General features: G+C 33.3%; 1 protein-coding gene across 2 annotated transcripts in view; it reads right to left on the minus strand.

Moving 5' to 3' along the window:
- Positions 1-16,909, minus strand: part of LOC100265424 (uncharacterized) — a 30,841-nt gene extending 13,932 nt beyond the window's left edge. The window contains exons 1-14 of one of the 2 annotated variants that reach the window (XM_002265815.4): positions 16,358-16,908; positions 14,905-14,976; positions 11,617-11,660; positions 11,428-11,539; positions 11,252-11,323; positions 10,067-10,129; positions 9,269-9,346; positions 9,069-9,161; positions 8,529-8,648; positions 4,288-4,374; positions 3,833-4,042; positions 3,695-3,742; positions 2,721-2,975; positions 1,115-1,221 (exon numbers count right to left, since the gene is read on the minus strand). In XM_002265815.4, coding sequence (XP_002265851.1) covers positions 1,115-1,221; positions 2,721-2,975; positions 3,695-3,742; positions 3,833-4,042; positions 4,288-4,374; positions 8,529-8,648; positions 9,069-9,161; positions 9,269-9,346; positions 10,067-10,129; positions 11,252-11,323; positions 11,428-11,539; positions 11,617-11,660; positions 14,905-14,976; positions 16,358-16,672 — 1,676 coding nt within the window. In that variant the 5' untranslated portion in view covers positions 16,673-16,908. Of the gene's footprint in view, positions 1-1,114; positions 1,222-2,720; positions 2,976-3,694; positions 3,743-3,832; positions 4,043-4,287; positions 4,375-8,528; positions 8,649-9,068; positions 9,162-9,268; positions 9,347-10,066; positions 10,130-11,251; positions 11,324-11,427; positions 11,540-11,616; positions 11,661-14,904; positions 14,977-16,357 lie in introns of both variants that reach the window. The other variant, XM_010655068.3, reaches the window with a different exon arrangement.
- Positions 16,910-20,653: the final 3,744 nt, after the last annotated feature.

Raw genomic sequence — 20,653 nt, forward strand, 5'->3', positions numbered from 1 at the left:
TATTTAATTTTCATTCCAAAGACGGCTATTGCTGCATTAACCATATTTGTAACAGGCATCAAATGGTGCAAGGTTTTTTTTGCAATTTATAGTGAGTATAATAAGAACCATGGAAAAATAAGAACCTTGTTGTTATCAGCCAATAGCATTTTTCAGCATCACGTTTACATAATTGTCATGGATTATGATCAATATAGCCATTTCAACCATTTCATCATCATACCATCACCATCAGCAGTATGACAACATCAATGACATCATTCACCAGACTCACCACCACTACATAATATCACATTTGCCTTACCATCATTTGGAAAAATGTCATCTGGTTGATAACATGGTCTTTAAAAACGTTGTGTAAAACTATATGATAAAAGGACCCAGCATTGGAGCATTTATACCGCATTTTGCCAACAGAAAAACTTTCCAGGAAGAATATCATATCATATAGCCCTTGAGGCCTCGCACAAGTGGTGAAGGGTTGGGGAGGATTTGTGGGAGGTCCTAGGTTAAAGTCCTAACAGGGACAAAAATTTATCTATCAAAAAAAATATCTTATCATATAACAGGGGTGAAAAGAGAGAAAAAAGAATCTTAGTAAAAATAACAGTTTATCCACAGGGTTGTAAAGATCTATTATGGAAATTGAATTGGTGATGATATCCTAAAACAGAGGTGGTTTCAGGTTCATCAGTTCGACCAGCTCGTTCGCCACCCAGCTATTGACACCAAAAAGTTTCATAATTTAAATTGAGATATCATTAAAAAGAAAAAAATAATAATAGATCAGGAAAGGTTAGCTTGATTATCCGATTTCTTGAAGAAAAAATAGACAAATAAAATCTTTGCAGTAAAGGTGTCAAATCAGACAGATGATTGGCCCATCCCAATTTCAAGGTCAGCTGGTCCATTAAGTGCAATTTTCAGAAAATTTATTTTATTCAAATTTAGGTGTTTAATAGCCATATTAAAAAATTAAATAAATTTTCAAATAACTACATATCTGAGATTCTGAAGAAAAAGAAACAGTGTAGAAGATTACATAAAGAAATTATTGCATATGCATGTAAAAAAGCAACATACAAGTATAGTAAAAGCAAAAAATAATACTTACGGTAGTGTCCAAATTGTTTTCATCCTCACATCAAGTTCCTTTTCATCCATGTCTGTTTTAGATGAATAACCACTAGTAGGGGCAAGCAAACAGGGGATTACTTCAAGCTGCAGTGATCAAAATTGTCAAACTCAGTAATTGGCCCATCATGCACTTTGAGTCAAAATGAACACCAATGTTTGTATTTACACATTTACAAACCAATAAAGCTGAAGAACCAAAGATTATCCAAGAGAGTTTGTAGATTGAACTGCTAAAATTTCAAAATTAACAGAATGTTTCACATACATGAAAATAAAATACAAAGGATGAAACACAAATACTTAGTAAATGGGAAACTTGTAAGTTCCTTAAAGTGAAGAGAGAATTTCTCCTATTATTTCTTTCTTTTACTATTCAAGTTTCTCCAAAATATTGCCTTGAATATCAAAGAACAGTTATGTATTCATGCAAGATATAAAAAAGTTATTTCCAAGTAGATAAGAATCAGAGATGTTAAGAAAAGCTAATTAAAAAACTTGAAATTAGCAGAAGGGACTTCTGAAATAAACATTAGGTTAGTCAAATAAGGTATTAAGCCTTTTCGAGTCCATGAAAAGGTGATCAATATAGATTTTAAATGGTTACCATGTCAAAAGTACAATAAAAAAAATAAAAAAAGTAAAGAAAGAAAACCTTTGAAGTCAAATTTGAGGATCATTGCAAACAAAGTCTTCCACCAACTCCACAAGCACTTAAACAAATGAGCAATTTGTACTCCATTGACTCCATCAGCATTTAAACAAACCAGTAATTTATAGCAGAATGATCTATGAGCATCTGAATTGTGATAGTGATTGATAATTTAGATTTATTGCTCCATAACCTTCACTAGAAATCAATCCTCAATGATCCATGAAACAGTGGCATGAATACCACTGACTCCATCAGCATTTAAACAAACCAGCAATTTATAGCAGAATGATCTATGTGCATCTGAATTGTGATAGTGATTGATAATTTAGATTTATTGCTCCATAACCTTCAGTAGAAATCAATCCTCAATGATTCATGAAACAGTGGCATGAATACAACTATATTTGCCATCTTAAATTCTTTATGTTAGCTTATATTAAATGTTCCACTAAAAAAATCACCAAGTTAAACCCCAACCCGAACGTTAAGAGTTTTGTATAGTTATATGAATATGAAGTTCTAAATTTTATTAAACTAACAATTTGTATCAGAAGATAGACCTCTACAAATAACAGAATCTTACATACACATCTTTCTATGCCTGTATGAATGTAGATTTTCATGTAAGTAACAATTTGTACTAGTAGATAAACCTCTAAAAATAACAGATCTTGCATGCACATACCTCTTAACAAAGAGTATAAAAACTCCAGCACAGAAATCACTTAATCCCAACCTGAAATTAATAGTTTTCCTATATGAATGTGCAGTTTTAGATTTTCATGAAAATCACGATTTATATCAGTAGGTAGACCTCATACATATACATCAAAGCATACAAACACTAAAAGCAGTTCTAGAATAGTATAATTGAACCTTTTTTTATAAGATGAAAATCCCTTCAACTAAGGTCTGCCGTAGTGGAACTTACATCATTAAATGCTTGCAAATTGAGCCAAACATTTGTTCCACTCATAAGAGATACTTGGCGCTCTGATGTGTCGCCTCCAAAAATAACAAAAACTTTACGAACATCTTTAGTCTTGGGAAATGCTTCAATAAGTTGTGAGGATTTTGATCTTCTAGGCAAAAGGTTTGATAGGCTAGTGTATGATGCAAGATTTGGAAACCGCAAGCAAGCACGTTGAATAATACTCCGGAGGATGTTTGAATGAGAAAATCCAACCTGCGCATAAGATCATTTTGAGGTGTAACTGTGGCATAAAAAGTGATGGTTGCAAACTCAAAGAAATTAAAAAATAAAAAGAACATTCTTAATATATAAACTTTTTGCAGTACCATTATTAGCTTCAGGAAAAGCATATGGGAAAACCATCAAGAATAATAATGTCAGAAAATCTGCAAAACTTCCTAAAATAATTTTCAGAATAAATGAACTGAAGAAAGGAAATTATGTGTTTTTTTGAACAACATGCTTTTCATACTTCTCGTATTGTTAATTATTTCATGCTCCACTTTTCTTTATCAGAGTACCATGGATCTGGGATTTTCCTATTTCAATTCATAGAATGTGGTGATGGGAAAAGCTACTTCTTGTACTGCACCTACGAGAAGCATGGCAGTTTGGATTTGCTATATTAATGAAGAAACTATAGGAACTAAATATCACTCTCAACAATGTGGCACTTGGAGCTTCACACATGAAACAAACTGAAAATTGACAAATGTTATGACAGCAGAAACCAATTCTCATTAATAGTAATAACCTACAACATGCTAAAGTTAAAGAGTAGCTTTCATCAATTTCCATCCATAAAAGAGAGATCAGGATGTTGTATGACTAAATCTTTTAACAATCTGTCATGACACATCCATCAACTGCAAGTCAAGAAACATGGAAATATCTACAACTTTTCACTATGATGTAATCTGAATCAGAAGTACCTTTGAAGCTTGCTGAAACAAAAAACTGGTCTGCTCCATTCCACTTATCTAAATATATATGTAAAAATTAATAATGGTATGTGAAAGAAGAATCATTACTAACAATCAAACACATGAAAAATAAAACAGCCATCTTACCAGGTTGATATCAGTAAAGATAACAGTACCCGATTTAGTCCTTCCAAGCTTTTTCTCTGAAGCTGATGGTATAAGAATAGAAGAAGGCAAAAACCAACCATCAATTCGAGCAAAATCATGTAGGCCAAGCCGTTGGAAGAGTAGAGACGCTCCTTCCCGAATACTTCCAATGACATCCATAGGAAAACGAGGTGGAGTGTGATATGCAACCTATGAAGTGTACAAGAACCTTTCAGAGTAGGAAAATGAAATAAGGCACAATGAAGAAATATACTACATCATACAATAAAAATCAATAGGCTACGAGCTACAATTAAATAACCTAGGATTCTCCTACTTTGCACAAGAGAAACAGACTGCCTAGCACAAAATTAGTAAAGAAACAGAAAATGGCATATTGATTGTAACAATTAATATGGTCCAAACAGAATAAGTACCAACACACTTTTGCTTACCTGCTGTGTTGGAAGATACTTCCTTCGGTAATTAAATATTGCATCCTTCTCCCTCATGTCAGCATTGTCATGCAATTGAATCTCCACCTGGTTTTTGATGCCAGAGAATTAAATCCAAAATCTTCATAAGGTTAAAGCATCTACCAATAGATCTAGTTCTTTTATTCTAATATTCATTAGGTTAAAGTATACCACCCATACATCTTGTTCTTTTATCCTAGGTGAATCTAACCATCTAGATAATGTTTCTTTCATATGAAAAAGAATTGCAGAGAAAAGTATTTTATTGCTCAGAAAAAGTGTATATATACAAGTGTACATTTGGTCAAGAAGGGCAGAAAAATAGGAAACCTGTAGAATCCCAAGAAATCAGGAAACTGAATTTAAAATCTCCTAAAATACAAAGTTTGACTTCTAAACTAATTCAAATCTTCAACTCCTAAAGATCCACCAATACTCCCCCTCAAACTAGTTCAAAGATGTCCAACATTCCCAGCTTGTCGATTAAGGGAGAATAGGTGTTAGAAAGTAATGCCTCAGTGAACACATCTGCCAGTTGTGACTTGGAGGCTATGAAGGTTGTGCAGATCACCCATTCATCAATCTTCTCCTTGATGAAGTGTTGGTTAATCTCAATGTACTTTGTCCTATCATGTTGTACTAGATTATGCACAATACTTATTGCTGTCTTGTTATCATAGTACAATCTCACAGGTTCATCCACTTTTACATGTAATTATTTCATGAGAGTGTTGAGCCACATTAGCTCACAAATCTCAGGAGCCATAGCCCTAAATTCTATTTTTGCACTAGAGCAAGAGAGCACATGCTATTTTTTACTCCTCCATGTAACCAAATTTCCAACAACTAGAGTGTAGTAGCCTAATGTAGAACATTTGTCTATGAGTGAACCATGCCAATCAGCATTGGTATAGGTTTCAACACAACAGTGGTCATGTTTCTCAAATAGAAAACCTTTGCCTAGAGTATGTTTCAAGTACTTAAGCATGTGAGTCACTGCTTCCATATGACAATTCATTGAGGTGTGCATGAATTGACTAACAAGGCCAACGACATAAGCTATGTCAGGTCGAGTATGAGATAAATAAATCAGTTTTCCCACCAATCGTTGATACCATCCCTTGTCTACAGGTGTTTTCGAGGGGTCAACGCCCAACTTATGATTAGGATTGATGGTCGTAGCTTCAGGTTTGCATCCCAACATTCCAATCTCGTTTAAGAAGTCGAGGATGTATTTTCTTTGTGACACATAGATACCTTTCTTTGACCTCGCCACCTCAATGCCAAGGAAATACCTCAAATTGCCTAAGTCTTTGATCTCGAATTCTTTGGCAAGCTTCAACTTGATCATTGTCATCTCCTCAACATCATTCCTTATCAAGATAGTGTTGTCCACATACATGATTAAGATTGTTAGTTTTCCTCCTGGCTTTTTTTTTATAAAGAAAGTATGATCACCTTAGCTTTGTCGGAAGCCAAATTGAATAATTGACCTACTAAATTTTTCAAACCAAGCTCTAGGTAATTGCTTTAAGCCATAAAGAGATTTCATAAGTTTGCACACCTTACCAACACCAAAGTGGTTTTCAAAATCAAGAGGGGAATCAATAAACACTTCTTCTAGATTTCCATGGAGGAACGCATTCTTCACATCTAGTTGCTGCCAGGGCCAGTCATTATTAGCTACTAGTGACAATAAGACTTGGATGGAATTCATTTTGGAAATCGGAGTGAATGTTTCCTAATTGTCAATCCCATAACTTTGTGTGTATCCCTTTGTGACTAGAAGTGTTTTGTATCTCTCTATAGTATCATCAAACTTGTATTTGATTGTAAACACCCACTTACACCCCACGGTATTCTTCTCTTTAGGTAAGTCTACCACTTCCCAAGTGTTGTTCTTCAATAGCACTTTGATCTCCTCATTGATGGCCTCCTTCCACTTTGTATCTTTCAAAGCTTCTTCAACATTCCTTAGGATAGTCTCATTTGACAGGTTTGCTACAAAAGTTTTGTACTTTGAGTTGATTTCCTAAAACGATAGAAAATGGGCAATAGGATGCTTTGTACAACTTCCTAGAATGAGAGCACTCTAAGAAATTTTTTCCATTCAATTTCTCTGTAGTGATCTGAAGCATTAGGTTGTCAAGGCTTCCATTCAATATGTTCAGGTTTAAAGAAATCTCATATGATGCCATCCTAGGTCCTTCCGACATTTTTCAAAGAAAAGAGAACACGGAGATAAAGAAGATGAAAGCAAAGAGAGAAAAAAAAAAAAAAAAATCTTAGTTGAATACTAAGATCTTGACATACAGACATTGAACCCAAAAATAAAAAAATAAAAAAAATAAAATCTCTAGCCAAATGTTGAGAATAAAATAGGTACAAATGTCTCTAGAAAAGAAAAAATGAGCCCTAGTTTGGTAGATCTGACACCATGAAAAAGAATTGTAGAGAAAAGTATTATTGCTCACTAAAAGTGTATATATACAAGTGTACATTTAGTAAAAAATGGTAGAAAAGTAGGAAACCTGTAGAATCCCTAGAAATCAGGAAACTGAATTTAAAATCTCCTAAAATACAAAGTTTGACTTTTAAACTAATTCAAACCTTCAACTCCTAAAGATCCGCCAATATCATATTTCATTAGTTGTTTCTAGTTCCAAGGTAACTAAACTTAATTCAATTCCATCAAATTTTGGAATAGCATTAAAACCATTGTAATCCTCCTTGAGAAAATAGGTCTATTTCCTCCTATATTCATTTTTATGGGAAACACATTATCATCTCTCATAACTAGCTGCTGCATTCTCTTTTTAACCGCAAATTATAAGCAATAGCTTATCCAAATTCCTATCTTATAAGGTCTTCAATGTGAACTTCATTTGCTATTCCATCATCACATGCTCATGTTTATATCATCATTCTGCAAAATAACTTCTTATTAATTATATCCAAGGTCATTGCAGCCTTCTACTCTACCTCAATCACATATGTATGTTTTTTATGTTTCTTTTTCTCTTCTAAGAACAAGCAGCAATGGGTTGGATTCGACTGTGTATAGGTTGGATCAAGCACTTAAAGATTAATCATACCCAATCTATCTAACTCATTTATTTATGTTGGAAACTTATAATGCTACTTAAATTGGTTGTTATAGCAAGTGATAATGTATCTTTTTTTTTTCCCTTACTGTCATTACTAATAGGTTAATTTAAGTTTTTTTTTTTCTGTCACCAAAGAAGGATGTCATATGTATTGTGTTATATTAAAAGCTTAGATAAGCAACACAAAATTCAATCCAAAACCAAATATTATTTAAAAGTTTTGCATTAGTCTCATTGCCAATAGGTAAAAATTTCTCAAATTCCAAACTCATTTATAAACTCAAACTAAAAATAGATCAGGTTGGATAACATTAAGTAAATTGGTTAGATTGAAGTTAGGTCAGACCTACCACCCCTATATTAAGACTAAAACCATGATATAGGAGCAAATGTAATTCTAATCTTGCATAAGAACTTGAAAGGTCATATTCAGCTCCAAGTTAAGAAATTTCCTAATTTCTTACTCAAACTACTGTTATCCTCACTCTCAATGCCTAATAGTGACCATATGAATCCCGATTTCATTAGTTATTCACATTTTGTTATCTTCTATTCCTAGATTTTACATACTCCATTTAGTTTCTTTTCTTTAGAAAGGAAAAGAAAATGATGGAAAGAGAAGAGAAGAGACCATTTGTAAAAGATTTGTTCCATGTGCCAAAATATTGTACCTAACATCTCTTTGAAATTTTCCTGCCAAAATGAAAAACTCTAGAAAACTTTATTGAACCAAGAACAAAAATTTATCCTTGCAAACTTTCCTACAAAAAATCAAGGGAATTTTGAAATCTCCTCCTTTCCCTTCTCTTCTTCCTTGTCAAATGGAGTGTTAGTATTAGATAATTGCAACACCTTTACAACCTTTTTGTTGCACTAACATGTATTGATAGTGTTAAGTGCCAGTGTAAAATAGAATCAATAGGGATTAAATAGCATCTTGGTGTTTGATTTGCTCTTTTGAGGGAGCCTTATTTTCTGGTTACATTGTCTCTAGTAAATAATTTTGAAATTTAGCATGTCCAAGAGAAACCCCCAAATACAAAGGCATCTATGTTATTTTAGACTTATTATGAACCATACGTTACTACAAATATCGTGTGAGAGTGGACACACCTCAGTCGGCAATAGTACAACAGGATGGCAATCAAAACCAGATCCAACGTCAAGGACAATGGCTGTAAACTCACTCCCGCCTTCAAGAAAAATTTCAACAAGGACCCTATCATCAATTCCCTGAAATAAAGTACAAAGACAATAAGATAACATCGATGGCTATTTCTGTCTATGGTTTCTTGGTATCAGACTTTGCAGAAGTTTATTTTTCTTTCTTTCTTCCTTCCCTTTTTTTTATGCCTGAACCATTTGCTAAATTCTTTATTGCAACTTCTACTAGCAAATGGTTTCAGATTTCTTTCCCTTAAACTTTCCTGGATTTCAAAATCTCCCATTCAAAATTTCAACCAAGTTCATTTACAAAACCATTTTGAAAATAGGATCCTTAAACAGCTAAGCCCTATGCACTTTCTGATAAATATTTCCGTGCAAACTTAAATTCAAAATGGTTTGCCATCCCGAACCAAATCATTTGCTTATATTTTACCATTTGAACAAGTGTTAAAGTCATGCTTCAGAGTTAAATATAAAAATAATTACCTCTGCAATAATTTCATTTGCTTTTTTAAGAGAATCAGCAACACCATATGCAACAGTAACACCAATACTTGATCCTGCTCTTGTTGGTTTTACCTACAATGAATAGATGGACGAAGTATGAGACCTTGAATAGGCCTAGTGAACTATCTCGCCATAAGTATACTTGAGTTCCAAATCCAACACAAGAAAATTCGCCTTACCACAACTTTCCCTGAGTTGGTGTCCAAATGGTTCTCAGCAAACCACTTTGATAGTTCAGATTCATTTGAATGACTTCCCTAAACGTCAGTCCAAGAGTGTCAACAACATTGAATTTAAGCAAATATATTCAGGTCTAGAATGACCAAACTATTCAGATTTTCAAATTTTCATTTCTTCATAACAACAAACAACCATACTATGTTAATAATTTATAGAGACCAAAGCTCTAGGCTATTTAGTAATCATTTTTTTTTTTTTTATAGGAAGGCTATTTAGTATTCATCTGAATGGACATTAAATTTATATCTTTTAAATTACAATTACCAAAAAGTACACAAATTTATATATTGGGGAAAGACTTGCAGGAATAGTGACAAAAATATATATATATAGATAGTTCATAGTTTAAAAAATATATAAACTTTAGAAGGCATTTTCATTTTGGGTGCAGACTTGGAAACTCATACGAAAGCATTTTTGTCATGAAAGGTCACAAGAAAATTTCTTACAAGTCAAGGAGAAAAATTAATATCTCATAATTCCATTAACTAAAAAATTTGTCTCCTCTGTTTATTCATTATTAAAAGGTCAAGTGGATACAGAATTCCATTAACAAATTTTCATTGCTTAGATATTCTGACTAGGTTATAGAAGATAATCTTCATGTAATATCCACGTATAACACAAAACTAATTCATATTCAGAAAACAATTTTATCTTAAATGGAAAATAAATTAAAAAGAAAATAAGAAGATGCACAATAAGTTATTAAATTAAAAGTTAGCTGAGAAAGATACCTGTACTAAAAAATTAGGTAGTGTTACAAATCCTTGTCTGTCCAGCTCCAAGGAGGAGTCATACTGCCAATAATATAAAAGAGAAAAGAATGGTTAACATCAGCATAATAAACACAGATAACAAAATCTGATATAGAATAGAGAACTGAAGTTGTTCAATTCTATGAATTGTTGACAGTAGCTCCAGATCAGGTTTATTTAGCAAGACTGAATATAAATCTAAGGCTTTGATTATTCCAATGGAAAATGCAAGTAGGAAAAGATATAAGCAGTTGTCAAGGCTCCATGTCATCAAGCAAAACATGCCTCTGGTTCTGATGGCAAGTAGTTCAAATTTCTAATGACAGGTCCTGTGTTTAAAATCAGGGGGAGAAGTGTGCAATGCATTTTAAGGGTGCAATGAGCGGCATTTGTGGGTGGGGAGAGTCGGTTTAGGGGTTATTCTAGCCTATGCATTAGCTAAGGCTGGGCATGATATGCAATAAAGGAGGTCTACATCTCTAGCTTATTTCAGGAATATGGCATCCCAAGAACAAAATGGAACCCACATTCCAGAATTTTGAAGAAATTTAGAAATGTTATCAACATAATGACCACATTCATATGCTAAAAGCACATCATAGTAGGGGTTGTCTGCTATTCCTGATATCAATGTTTCCCAAACATCAAACAGAATCTAACTAATTACCAGTTTCATCACCAACTTACACAATACAATGTAAGTTAGTATTGCATGCAAGAATATCCAACCCTTTGTACAGTTTCAACTTCCTTCAAAGGTATGAAATAGGATGCTGGAAATGGTATCCTCCATATCAATGTATAGATACACTTGGGCCAAAAGATAGCTGATGTCTAGAAGTTTAAATAAGGGAAACAATAAGAAAATGTGGCACTTAATTGTTTTGGCTCTCAGACCTCAACAAGCACCCTTTTTTCAGGTAAAGGCTGCTTTAAGATATAATCCTGGTACCCAACAATAGATAAATCAATCTAACCTAGACATTAAGATTGTATCATGCTTAAAGATGTTGTGATATATTTCAAAGTGTTATCAGGTCAAACTTAATGTATGTTGTTCCAAGACCTATAACTCAATTCAGAGGGTCAAAGGTCAGATGTAGCCTTTGTAACCCTATATATGAACATAACTAACTTCTACTAGGAAAAAGAGAGTTTCTTTACCTTGTCAAATGCTTGGCGACATTCATTTGATCGTGTGCCAACAAATGGAATATTTGACTTTTCCAACAGCTCCTGAAAAGGTCATTACAAATAGATTTCATGTAAAGTCCTACAGTGTAAAAACTTACAAAATTATGTAGCGAGTATGATGTTTTTGGGCTCTATCAATGCCACACCTGAATGCCACCATCCTCACCAAAACGACCATGTATAACAGGGAACACTATGTCCACAGAAGCAGCAAGGTGTTCTGCAAAGTCAGATAAAGACCGGAAACCTTGGGCAAGGCTGCATAAGCAGACAATTAACCAACTTAAAGATTCTAATTAAGATGCTGGAGAAGATATCAAAGCTTGGTAGATTACCTTTCAAGTTTGAAATCAAAGTCTGTCGGAGTGTTTGAATATACCTGTAGAGAACAAAAACTCAAAAATTCACAAGCAACATAATAAAATGTTTTCATTGTAGCATAATAAAATAAAATGTTTTCATTCGCAAAGAATATAATATGTGGCTGGACCAGTGAAAAAGTTCAAAGACTGAAGAGCAAAACCCGTGAATGAGTGTATGACAGAACCAAATCAAAATGAAACTAATCTCTTGGAGCATCCTCTTGCACCAAATTTTGGACACTTAACAAGAATACAATGTGGAAAATCATGCAATAAAAAGGTTACTTGTTGTAAATGATCCAAGCATATATAATTTCATACTCATTATCAGTTCCTATATCTAGGTTTATTTAAGTTCTCCTTCAGGTAGGTTTCTTGAATGGTCCCAAGTGTATAATGGCAATCTTTGTAATATATCAAATCAAGAAAAGGTTAATGAAGTTTCCAAGTCTCAGGAGATACTGAACCTGTCCCAACATAAGGGACCACCATGAAAGCTAAGAAATAGCAGAGAAAGCCCATATCTTAACTATGAACTTCAACTACCCGATGTTATCAAAAGTAGAACATAAGCAAAATAACCAACAAACTAACTAATCAAAGCTATAGCTAAAAACAAAATATAATAACAAATGTTCACTTGTTGCAGCTAGATGTATGAAAAAATTACAGTAATTGCAGTAGACAATGCATAAACCTTCTTCTTCCTTGTTAATAAATAAGCTATAACCTTGTTACCAACAAAAAAAAAGGAATGGAGGCCCTATGTGACGCCCCAAACCCAATTTAGGGGTAAAACTGTAATTTAGAAATACAAAATAAGTAAAATAAATTTAAAAATGGTAAAAAGGTCTTTTCATATTGAAAACCCTAAGCATAAATTAGATTTTTTCTGACTTCTCTACACATAAACCCTTTTTGCACAGAGATTAGAGAGACCAAAGAATGTAGGGTAACATGGAGCTAAAGATTTGGGAGCTTAGGGGTTTGAAAATCAGTTTTTCCAGATAAGATTTTAACCCTTAGATTAGTATTTTAGATTTGTTAAATAGTTTGAAGTACTTTAAAAAATTTTTCGAAGACCTTAATCTAGATTAGGGTTTGTTTATTTAATTTTTTAGATAAAAAAGATTGAAAATTTATGAGTATAGGTTGATTTATTGATGGAAATTAGAAAATCCTGAATATTCAAATAAATAGATCTAGACAATAAAATAAAATAAAAATAACTAAAAGAAAAGAAATCATAAATCTTGAACATGAAAAAAAAAAATGGAGGTTGATTGCATGTTTGTATATTGTTTGTAGAGAGGGGGAAATATATATATATATGTAATGATATAATACTAATAATATATAGAAGGCAATAGAATGTTGAAAGGAGATAATGAACCAAAAAGAAAAACGATTCATGATTAAAATGATAAAATAGATTAGAAATAGATTCTTAGTAATAGATTTTTTGGAAAAGACACTACTTTTATAAAAATTTGGAAACTAACTTATTAATTGTTATTGATTAGGAAATTAAAAATAATATACGTGATAAAAATATTAACATAGAAAATTATTAAGACTCTTAAACTTATAATTTTAGATAAATGGTCAATAGTAATAGTTGTTTTTCTCATGTTATGTTAGTTGAGGAATAGATTCTTTAGGATTAATTTCTCCAATGATTTTTTAGTGTTTCTTTGAGGTAAAGGAAATTAATGCAAATTTTGTAAAATAAAATAATTTTCTTTTTATATGTTATTTTGAAATATATAAAATGCTATTTTTGTGTCTATGCATGGATCAAATATATTTTACATGAAAAATATGTTAGAACATTTTTCTTTTGTTTTTAACAGAAAAATATGGAGATGTTGTATTTTTGTAAATTTGAATAAATGAAACTCTAATTTGCTTGGTCCTAATCAATGAGATATAATAGTTGACCTTTCGGCCTTAGTCAACAGGATATAATAGTTGATTTTTCTGCCCTTGTCAATGAAATATAATAATTAACCTTTACATTTCTTGGTGGGAAATGTAATTGATTTAAACCTCAACTTCTAGGGGTTTGGTTAAGGGTTATTAGTACTAGTAATGTTTAGTTTCGCCCACCTTAAAAGGAACAAATTTAAAGCTAGTCACTCATTTGTAGAGTCTCACATAAGTGGACACCATTTGTTATTCGATAATTAGAGTAAAAATATTTTGAACGCATTTGATCTGAATTTAATATGAAATTGTTTTGACATAAATATGAAAATGTTTGTTGAAAAGTTTTAGATGTTTTAACATGTTTGAACTCAAGTTTTTATGAAAAGGATTATACATTATATCTCCTATTTCCAATCATAATTGAAAATATTTTATTTGTGAAACCATATTAATATTTCTTATTAGGCTTTAAGTTCATTCCCCTTCGTTAACAATGTTTCAAAGTATTCTTAGTTCAAGCAATGAGTGATGGTTAGGATGGGATTTTGTTGTCGTTAGGATTTTTGTTTAAACTTTATTTTTGGACATTGTTTAAAAGCTAGAATTTAATGATTGTTTGAATTGTTAAATTTAAATTTGTTTGGACAATAACACTTTGGTTAATGTGTTAGTATTAAGTTGAGATTTAAGAATTATAAAATTTTATTTTATTACTCTAAACAAGAATTTGGCAATTGATAACTTCTAGTTACAACTTACAAGATGAATATTTGTATCGTTTCCACTTTGAGTTTTCAGGTTTGAGATGTGAAATAATCGTCACGCCCTTAGGATGGGTCTTGGGGCATGACACCTCATTAGCTGGTGCTACTTATGGAGATATGACAAGGTAATCAAAATATTTGCTAAGAAAAGATTCAAAAAATTAAAAATAATAAAAATAAATACACCAATGACCAGAAGATCGTTTGAAACTAAGACCCAGAAGCTGTCTCAAATATGGAATTTTCTGCCCCCCTAGAGTTTGCTTGGTCTTGTTCTTCCATGATAATCCCCTAAGCTTACACTCTACTTCTCCAAGCTCTAATAATTCATCCCCTAAATTGCCCCAAGACTTTGTGCAGCACACACTAAAACATCAATAAGCCTAACCTAGTATGTGTATGGAGAGAAAAAACAAATTATAATTATAGTATAGAAATACCATACTCTTGCAAAAATCAGCTATTTCAATTGTATATTGTATATCATCTCAATGCCCAATTAAAACTTTTTCTTCCTTAGCAATAAAGCATGTGAGCTAATTAAAAAAACATTACACAATTTACAAACCTGAGCAGGGGATATCGCATATGCATTAAGATTGCAATCAATGTAATAGCAGCTTACTAGCAAATCATCCCCCTGGTAAGGCACAAAAAGAATAAAAAGAGTGAGTCCCTTGCTCATCCATCTATTCAAACACTCAAAAAGATGTTACATTGTTTTGCATAGTTGACTCATTCATTGAAAACCTGGTTTTTTCAACAAACTTATAGTTTAGCTTGGCATCAGACTTTCAGTTCCTAAAGGACTCAGTGTTTAAGCTGATACTCGGCATGATTTTCTTTGTTTCTTCTTTTGGTGGAAACCTCAAAGAACTTCAATATGCTATCTGTTAAATTGAGAACAAGATCCTCAAAATTAAATATTGCAATAAATTTAGGAAAATCCAACCTTCAAATACAATAAAAATATTCCTTTCTTACCTAACTAACGAACATTTGAATCTATCAACTCTTTTCCATGATCAAAAACCAAAACTGATAATACATTGTGTCGGGTTTAACAACGCCGTTTTTAAGCTTAGGAATGAGTCACCCAAACGATTGTGAGTCAAATGGCATAAAATGATTGACCTATCTTAATAGATAATGAAAGGCCCATCAAAAAATTGGTATGGGAAACTGAGATGATGATAAATGGAATGTTTTGTTGAAAATGATTGTTTTTAGAGTATGTCAACATTATTTTTCATGTTTTATAAGCACACGGAAATTAAAACAAATGATTTTTGACAAATGTTTTAGAAAGTCTCATTTAAATTGTTATTAGTATCGTTTACTCATTATTGCTTTTCATTTTCTTAGTTCTTTTATTGTATCAAATATGCCCAAGGCTTTATTTCAATTTAGTATCTCAGGAACCTATGCTCCATACCATTGACAACGGCCAAATATGAAATTAAATTTCAAACATTTGATAACGCTTTTTCTATGGAATTCTTCTTCTTCTCCCGTTTTTTTTTTATAAAAAAAATACATAATCCAAGGCTCAGAAAATGAAGATTACATATAAATCCATTACCATGGAAATAAATAATTAACATACTAAAAATAATTCAAATTCGTCCCCTATTTTCGTTTCCAGAAACTCCAACATTAAATAAATAAATAAATAAAAAATGAGTATTTACCAAATAGGTCATTCAATTTGTCAGTGCTAAACTTCCTTATTCTTAAAAAATATAGGAGAAAGAAAAAAAAAAAAAAAAAAAAAGATTTAAATAAATAAATTATTTTTATATATTATTTCAAATTCATTTCACTTCTTTCACTTAAAAATATATAAATTTTTAATTAATCTTAATCATATATTATTTTCCATTTAACAACCTCTTTTTTCTTTTACTTTTTTTCATAACCTTTAAGAAACCGTTTTCACAGCAGCCAAGCGGAGCCTAAAGACAACCATAGTCAGTTCCAGGCAACTCTCTAACATCTCTTTCTATATAAACCGAACTCACCTGAATATGATCAATAACCGATCTGGCGGAGTTGAGCGATATCCCACGCTCCGCCGACGGACCACCGCAAATTACACCCACTCTCAGAACCCTACCCTTCTCTTTTCCCCCCTCTCGAACAACTGGATCATCAACCACAACCTCCGTGGCCGCACGAACAACTCCGACTCCAGAGCACCGGGCCAGGGAACAATTCTTCACTGAATTACTCATTCCGGATGGAATCGCAACAGAGTGAGTTTGTGACAGCAATCTAAGGTTCTCCCTCCTCCGGCGAGGCTGACAGAGGCTTAAACTCTGAGAAAGAGAAGACATTGTGGGGAAAGGCTAGGTTTAAATGGGTTGAAGGAAGTGCTTGGAGAAAACGAGACTGTGCACGTAGGTGTGGATTTTAAAAACAGTGCTCCGGACGGCCGAGTGGCAGGTGCGTCTTCCTCCTTGGCCGTTGCTGCTGTCTTTTATGGGTTTGTCTATTTGTTTAATTACCTTATTTCTGGAAATAGCGATGGGGGAAATGGCAGCAGAAATTGAATAATGAGACAAATTGTATCGTTTGTCTGTGGAGGAATTGGCTGCTTATGGGTGGTTAGAATCTTTTCGCGAGAAATTGAATATGAATATTCACACATGATTGAATTGAAATTATTTTTTAATTAATGTATTTTATTAATCATCATTTAAAATTAAAACATTTCCAAGGTTCCATTGATCAATTAACTTGGCATGTTTTGGGATTTATTTTTTATTTTTTATTTTTTAAAAATAAAATTTTTTATTTATAATATAAAAGATAAGTAGATATGTTATGTACATGAAAATATTTTTAAAATTTTAATGAAGTATCATAGTCTTAATTTGGATTTTTTTTTTTTTTTTTACATTTTAAAATCAGTGTTAAATTGTTAGCTTAAAATTTACTATTTATTTATTTTTATTAAATTCATACATTTACCCTCATTAGTTTTAATTAAAAATAAAGAGATATACATAAATATTTTTATAAATGTATGAAAATATGAAAATTAAAAAACCAAAAGGAACTTTTGGCTTCCATTTAATACCCACCTTTAAATTAAGATGAGTAAATAGAAGTTCATTGAATAAATTGTAGTTCATGATCATTCACAACCTTATTTATGACATAAATATTTTTAATATTTTTTCTTATTACTTGAAACATCCATAAAAAGCTAACCTCTTTAAATTTGTTATAAAAATTAACCTACTTTTAAAACAAAACTTTCAAAAAAAAAATTACTATTTTATATCAAAAGGGAAAAAAATTGAATGTGTCTTTTATTCTTGAAAAAAAACAAAAAAATTGTTTTCAAGACTGGTTTTGAAATATGCCCTTAAAGCTTCTTTGCAATTTAAAAAAACATAAAACCCCCTATTCTTATATTAAAGAGGTGCACGAGTATCAACATCTAGCTAATGGTTTCTAGACATCTTAGTAGCCAAATTTCAAAAGCAGTTTACAGAATGTTGAAAGGACTCTTGCTTTTCCTCCACATCATCATACCATAGGTGAAAATCATCAAAAATAAAAATCCTTTGCAAGAAAATACTCTCCCTTTGAAAATAAAAACAAAACCTTGACATAGACGACGGCATTAAAGGTCTCATAGGTAAGCCTTGCACTTATGAGGACCCTAGGAAGGAAGCAAGAAAGACATAAAGGTTTGGTGGGCATCACTTATGAGGTAAAATGTTGACGCAACACTTAGGTTGGCAATAGTGTAGTGTGCATACGCTGCACACCAAGCGCCCCTAGCACGTGCACACTCAAGTACCCACGCTCGCACACTCTCGTGCCCACACGTCCTTAGCACTCGTACATGCACCCACACGCAACCACAAGAATGGTGTGGACATAATGTGAGACCTATGGAGAATTTATTTATTTATTTAATAAATAAATTCATTATACTTCTTCTTGAAGCAAGTTGGATGTCTCCTTTAGAAAATTTTAAAATGACTTAAAATGCTCTTTAAAGAGGGGTAGGTGACACAAGGTGGGCACTAAGGCAAGGTCTTGGCTACACCAAAAGGGCATTGAGGCATGACCTTGGGCATGACCATGACATGTGGACGACATGCTAGGACACACAAATGGGCTCTACAACATGTGTGGTGTGCAACTTGTGGTCGTAATGGCATGGGGCATGGTGCAGCATATCCCTCATTATTGCTAGCACCAAGGCACTCAATCTTGTGCACTGAGACAGATTGTGAAGCCATGGCCCCAATACTATGGCATAATGGTGCTACAACAAACGTGACCAACTTAAACGAATGGCTATACATGGCACAAGGGCGCAATGCCCTGTGCATAGGAACAATTAAGCCATGGATGAAATGTCATGACTCATTATTACGACTAAGAAGGCTTAGGCATGACACGAGATGTTGCTGCAACAAACATGCCAACAGATGTGGTGGTGCATGGTTGGCTTGGGCAAGGCACGAAAGCCCTTGTGTGCCATGGGCAACTTGACAAGGCACGAGGGTGGGCATCAGTGTGTGGGGTAAAGCACATTGATGCATTAGAGGGGGTTAAACACAATTAGATGGTTACAGTAAGATACTGATTTAGATTGGTTAGCATACGCACTAGGTGTTTGATGTGGCTAAGTTATAGAGGGTGGATAAGTGGCACCCATTGGTAAGAGACATCTTGAAGAAAGTTACTCGACACCTGTTGGGAAAAGGCACCTTGAGTGTTGTAGCCTTAACATGACATGAGAAATGTGAAATAACTTATAGTTGCATGAAAGGACACGGTTTGAAAATAGTGTCTTCAATTGGGCAATTATGGCAGTTGCACAACCACCACTTCAAGTGTTTGGATTCGAAATTCAAATGGAGGACCATGTGTATAAAAACCTCTTGCATTGCAAAGAGACTTAGTGAGAATGCTTGATCAAATTGTAAGAATTGTAGGGATAGGTTATTTGACTTTGTGCAAGTGTTGAGATACTTAAATGATTTTGTAATTCTTATAGTTAACATAAGTCTGATTGTTGCCTCTTTATGTTGCTTTATTAGGGCATTTGAAAAGGTTAGCTAAGAAGAGTTCCTAGCACTGCACACTTACAAAAAAAAAAAAAAAAAAACTGATGACGATTTCACTGGTTTTGACAACTCCCATTCTACTTAACCCATACCGCGTTTAGTTAACATAACCGCTAGTAAAACCAACAACAAACCTCCCCTCAACCTCTACTTAGGGTTGTTGCACACTATCCTTGAAATACAAATCAACTACTATGAAACCCTTACAAATGTGGACAACAAGAAAATCTCCTCTTCCTTACCACCTACCTCTCCACCTTCCATCCCCTCACCTTAATACTAACTTGGACACTTAAGGCCAACTCTTATCCTGCTCTTCCTACATCTTCTCCCTTTGCCACTAGACTTATTCTAATGAATTGTGCACTCCAACTTTTGAAGCTCTTTTACAACATGAGAAGCAGAGGAGGGCCTCTTATTGACCCTCAATCCCACCACTTTGAGACCTTTTCTAACTTGTAGCCTTCTCAAAAGGGACTTGACTTCTTTTTCAAAGCCTTCCATTGGCAAACTTAGAAACTCATTGACGAAGACAAAGTTCTTGAAAGACAAATCAACGAGGCTCTCGTCAAACCCAACATCATTCACACCCTCCAAGTCCGATCTAGGGCAACTCTCTTAAAGAAACCCCTTCATTGCACGATCTAAGGTATGTGCACTTCGTGTTGTGAGAAAGAGACATTGGGGAAACTAAAACCAAACCCTTGTTGGAAAACAAACCCACATGCCCATCATTGTCGCCTTTATATTGAAAAGAAGACCCCTCAAATCTACTCCCTCCATGGAGCAAGGTTGTTAACCAAAACCAACGTAGTGCCTCCCTCATTGAACATTGAAGAAGAAACAGATAGCAAAAGATTTACCCCCCACCCTCAAAGCAAAAGATGGAGACTTACCTTCACAACCATCGAAAAGCCATCCGTTTCCACCAAAAGGGCGACATCTACATATGGCGAGCCTGCCTCAAGGCTTTGTACTTTCATCAAGCTACAAGGGTCTGGAAGAGGCTTTTTGAGATGACTCTAGAAGCCTGTAATATTCAATGCATTCTCTGAATAAAACATGTGGATGAAAGCAAAAACACTTCACTGACCAATCCTTGGTTCTTTTCATTCAGCACCAATCAGAATACAAATATCAACAACAGGTTACAAGTTCTTCCACATAAATAATCAAATATGCCACAAATAAACCTTGAAGTTTATCAATGTTGAACAAGAA

The sequence above is a fragment of the Vitis vinifera genome, chromosome 8 (genome assembly GCF_030704535.1).
Source record: "Vitis vinifera cultivar Pinot Noir 40024 chromosome 8, ASM3070453v1".
NCBI classification, from domain to species: domain Eukaryota; kingdom Viridiplantae; phylum Streptophyta; class Magnoliopsida; order Vitales; family Vitaceae; genus Vitis; species Vitis vinifera.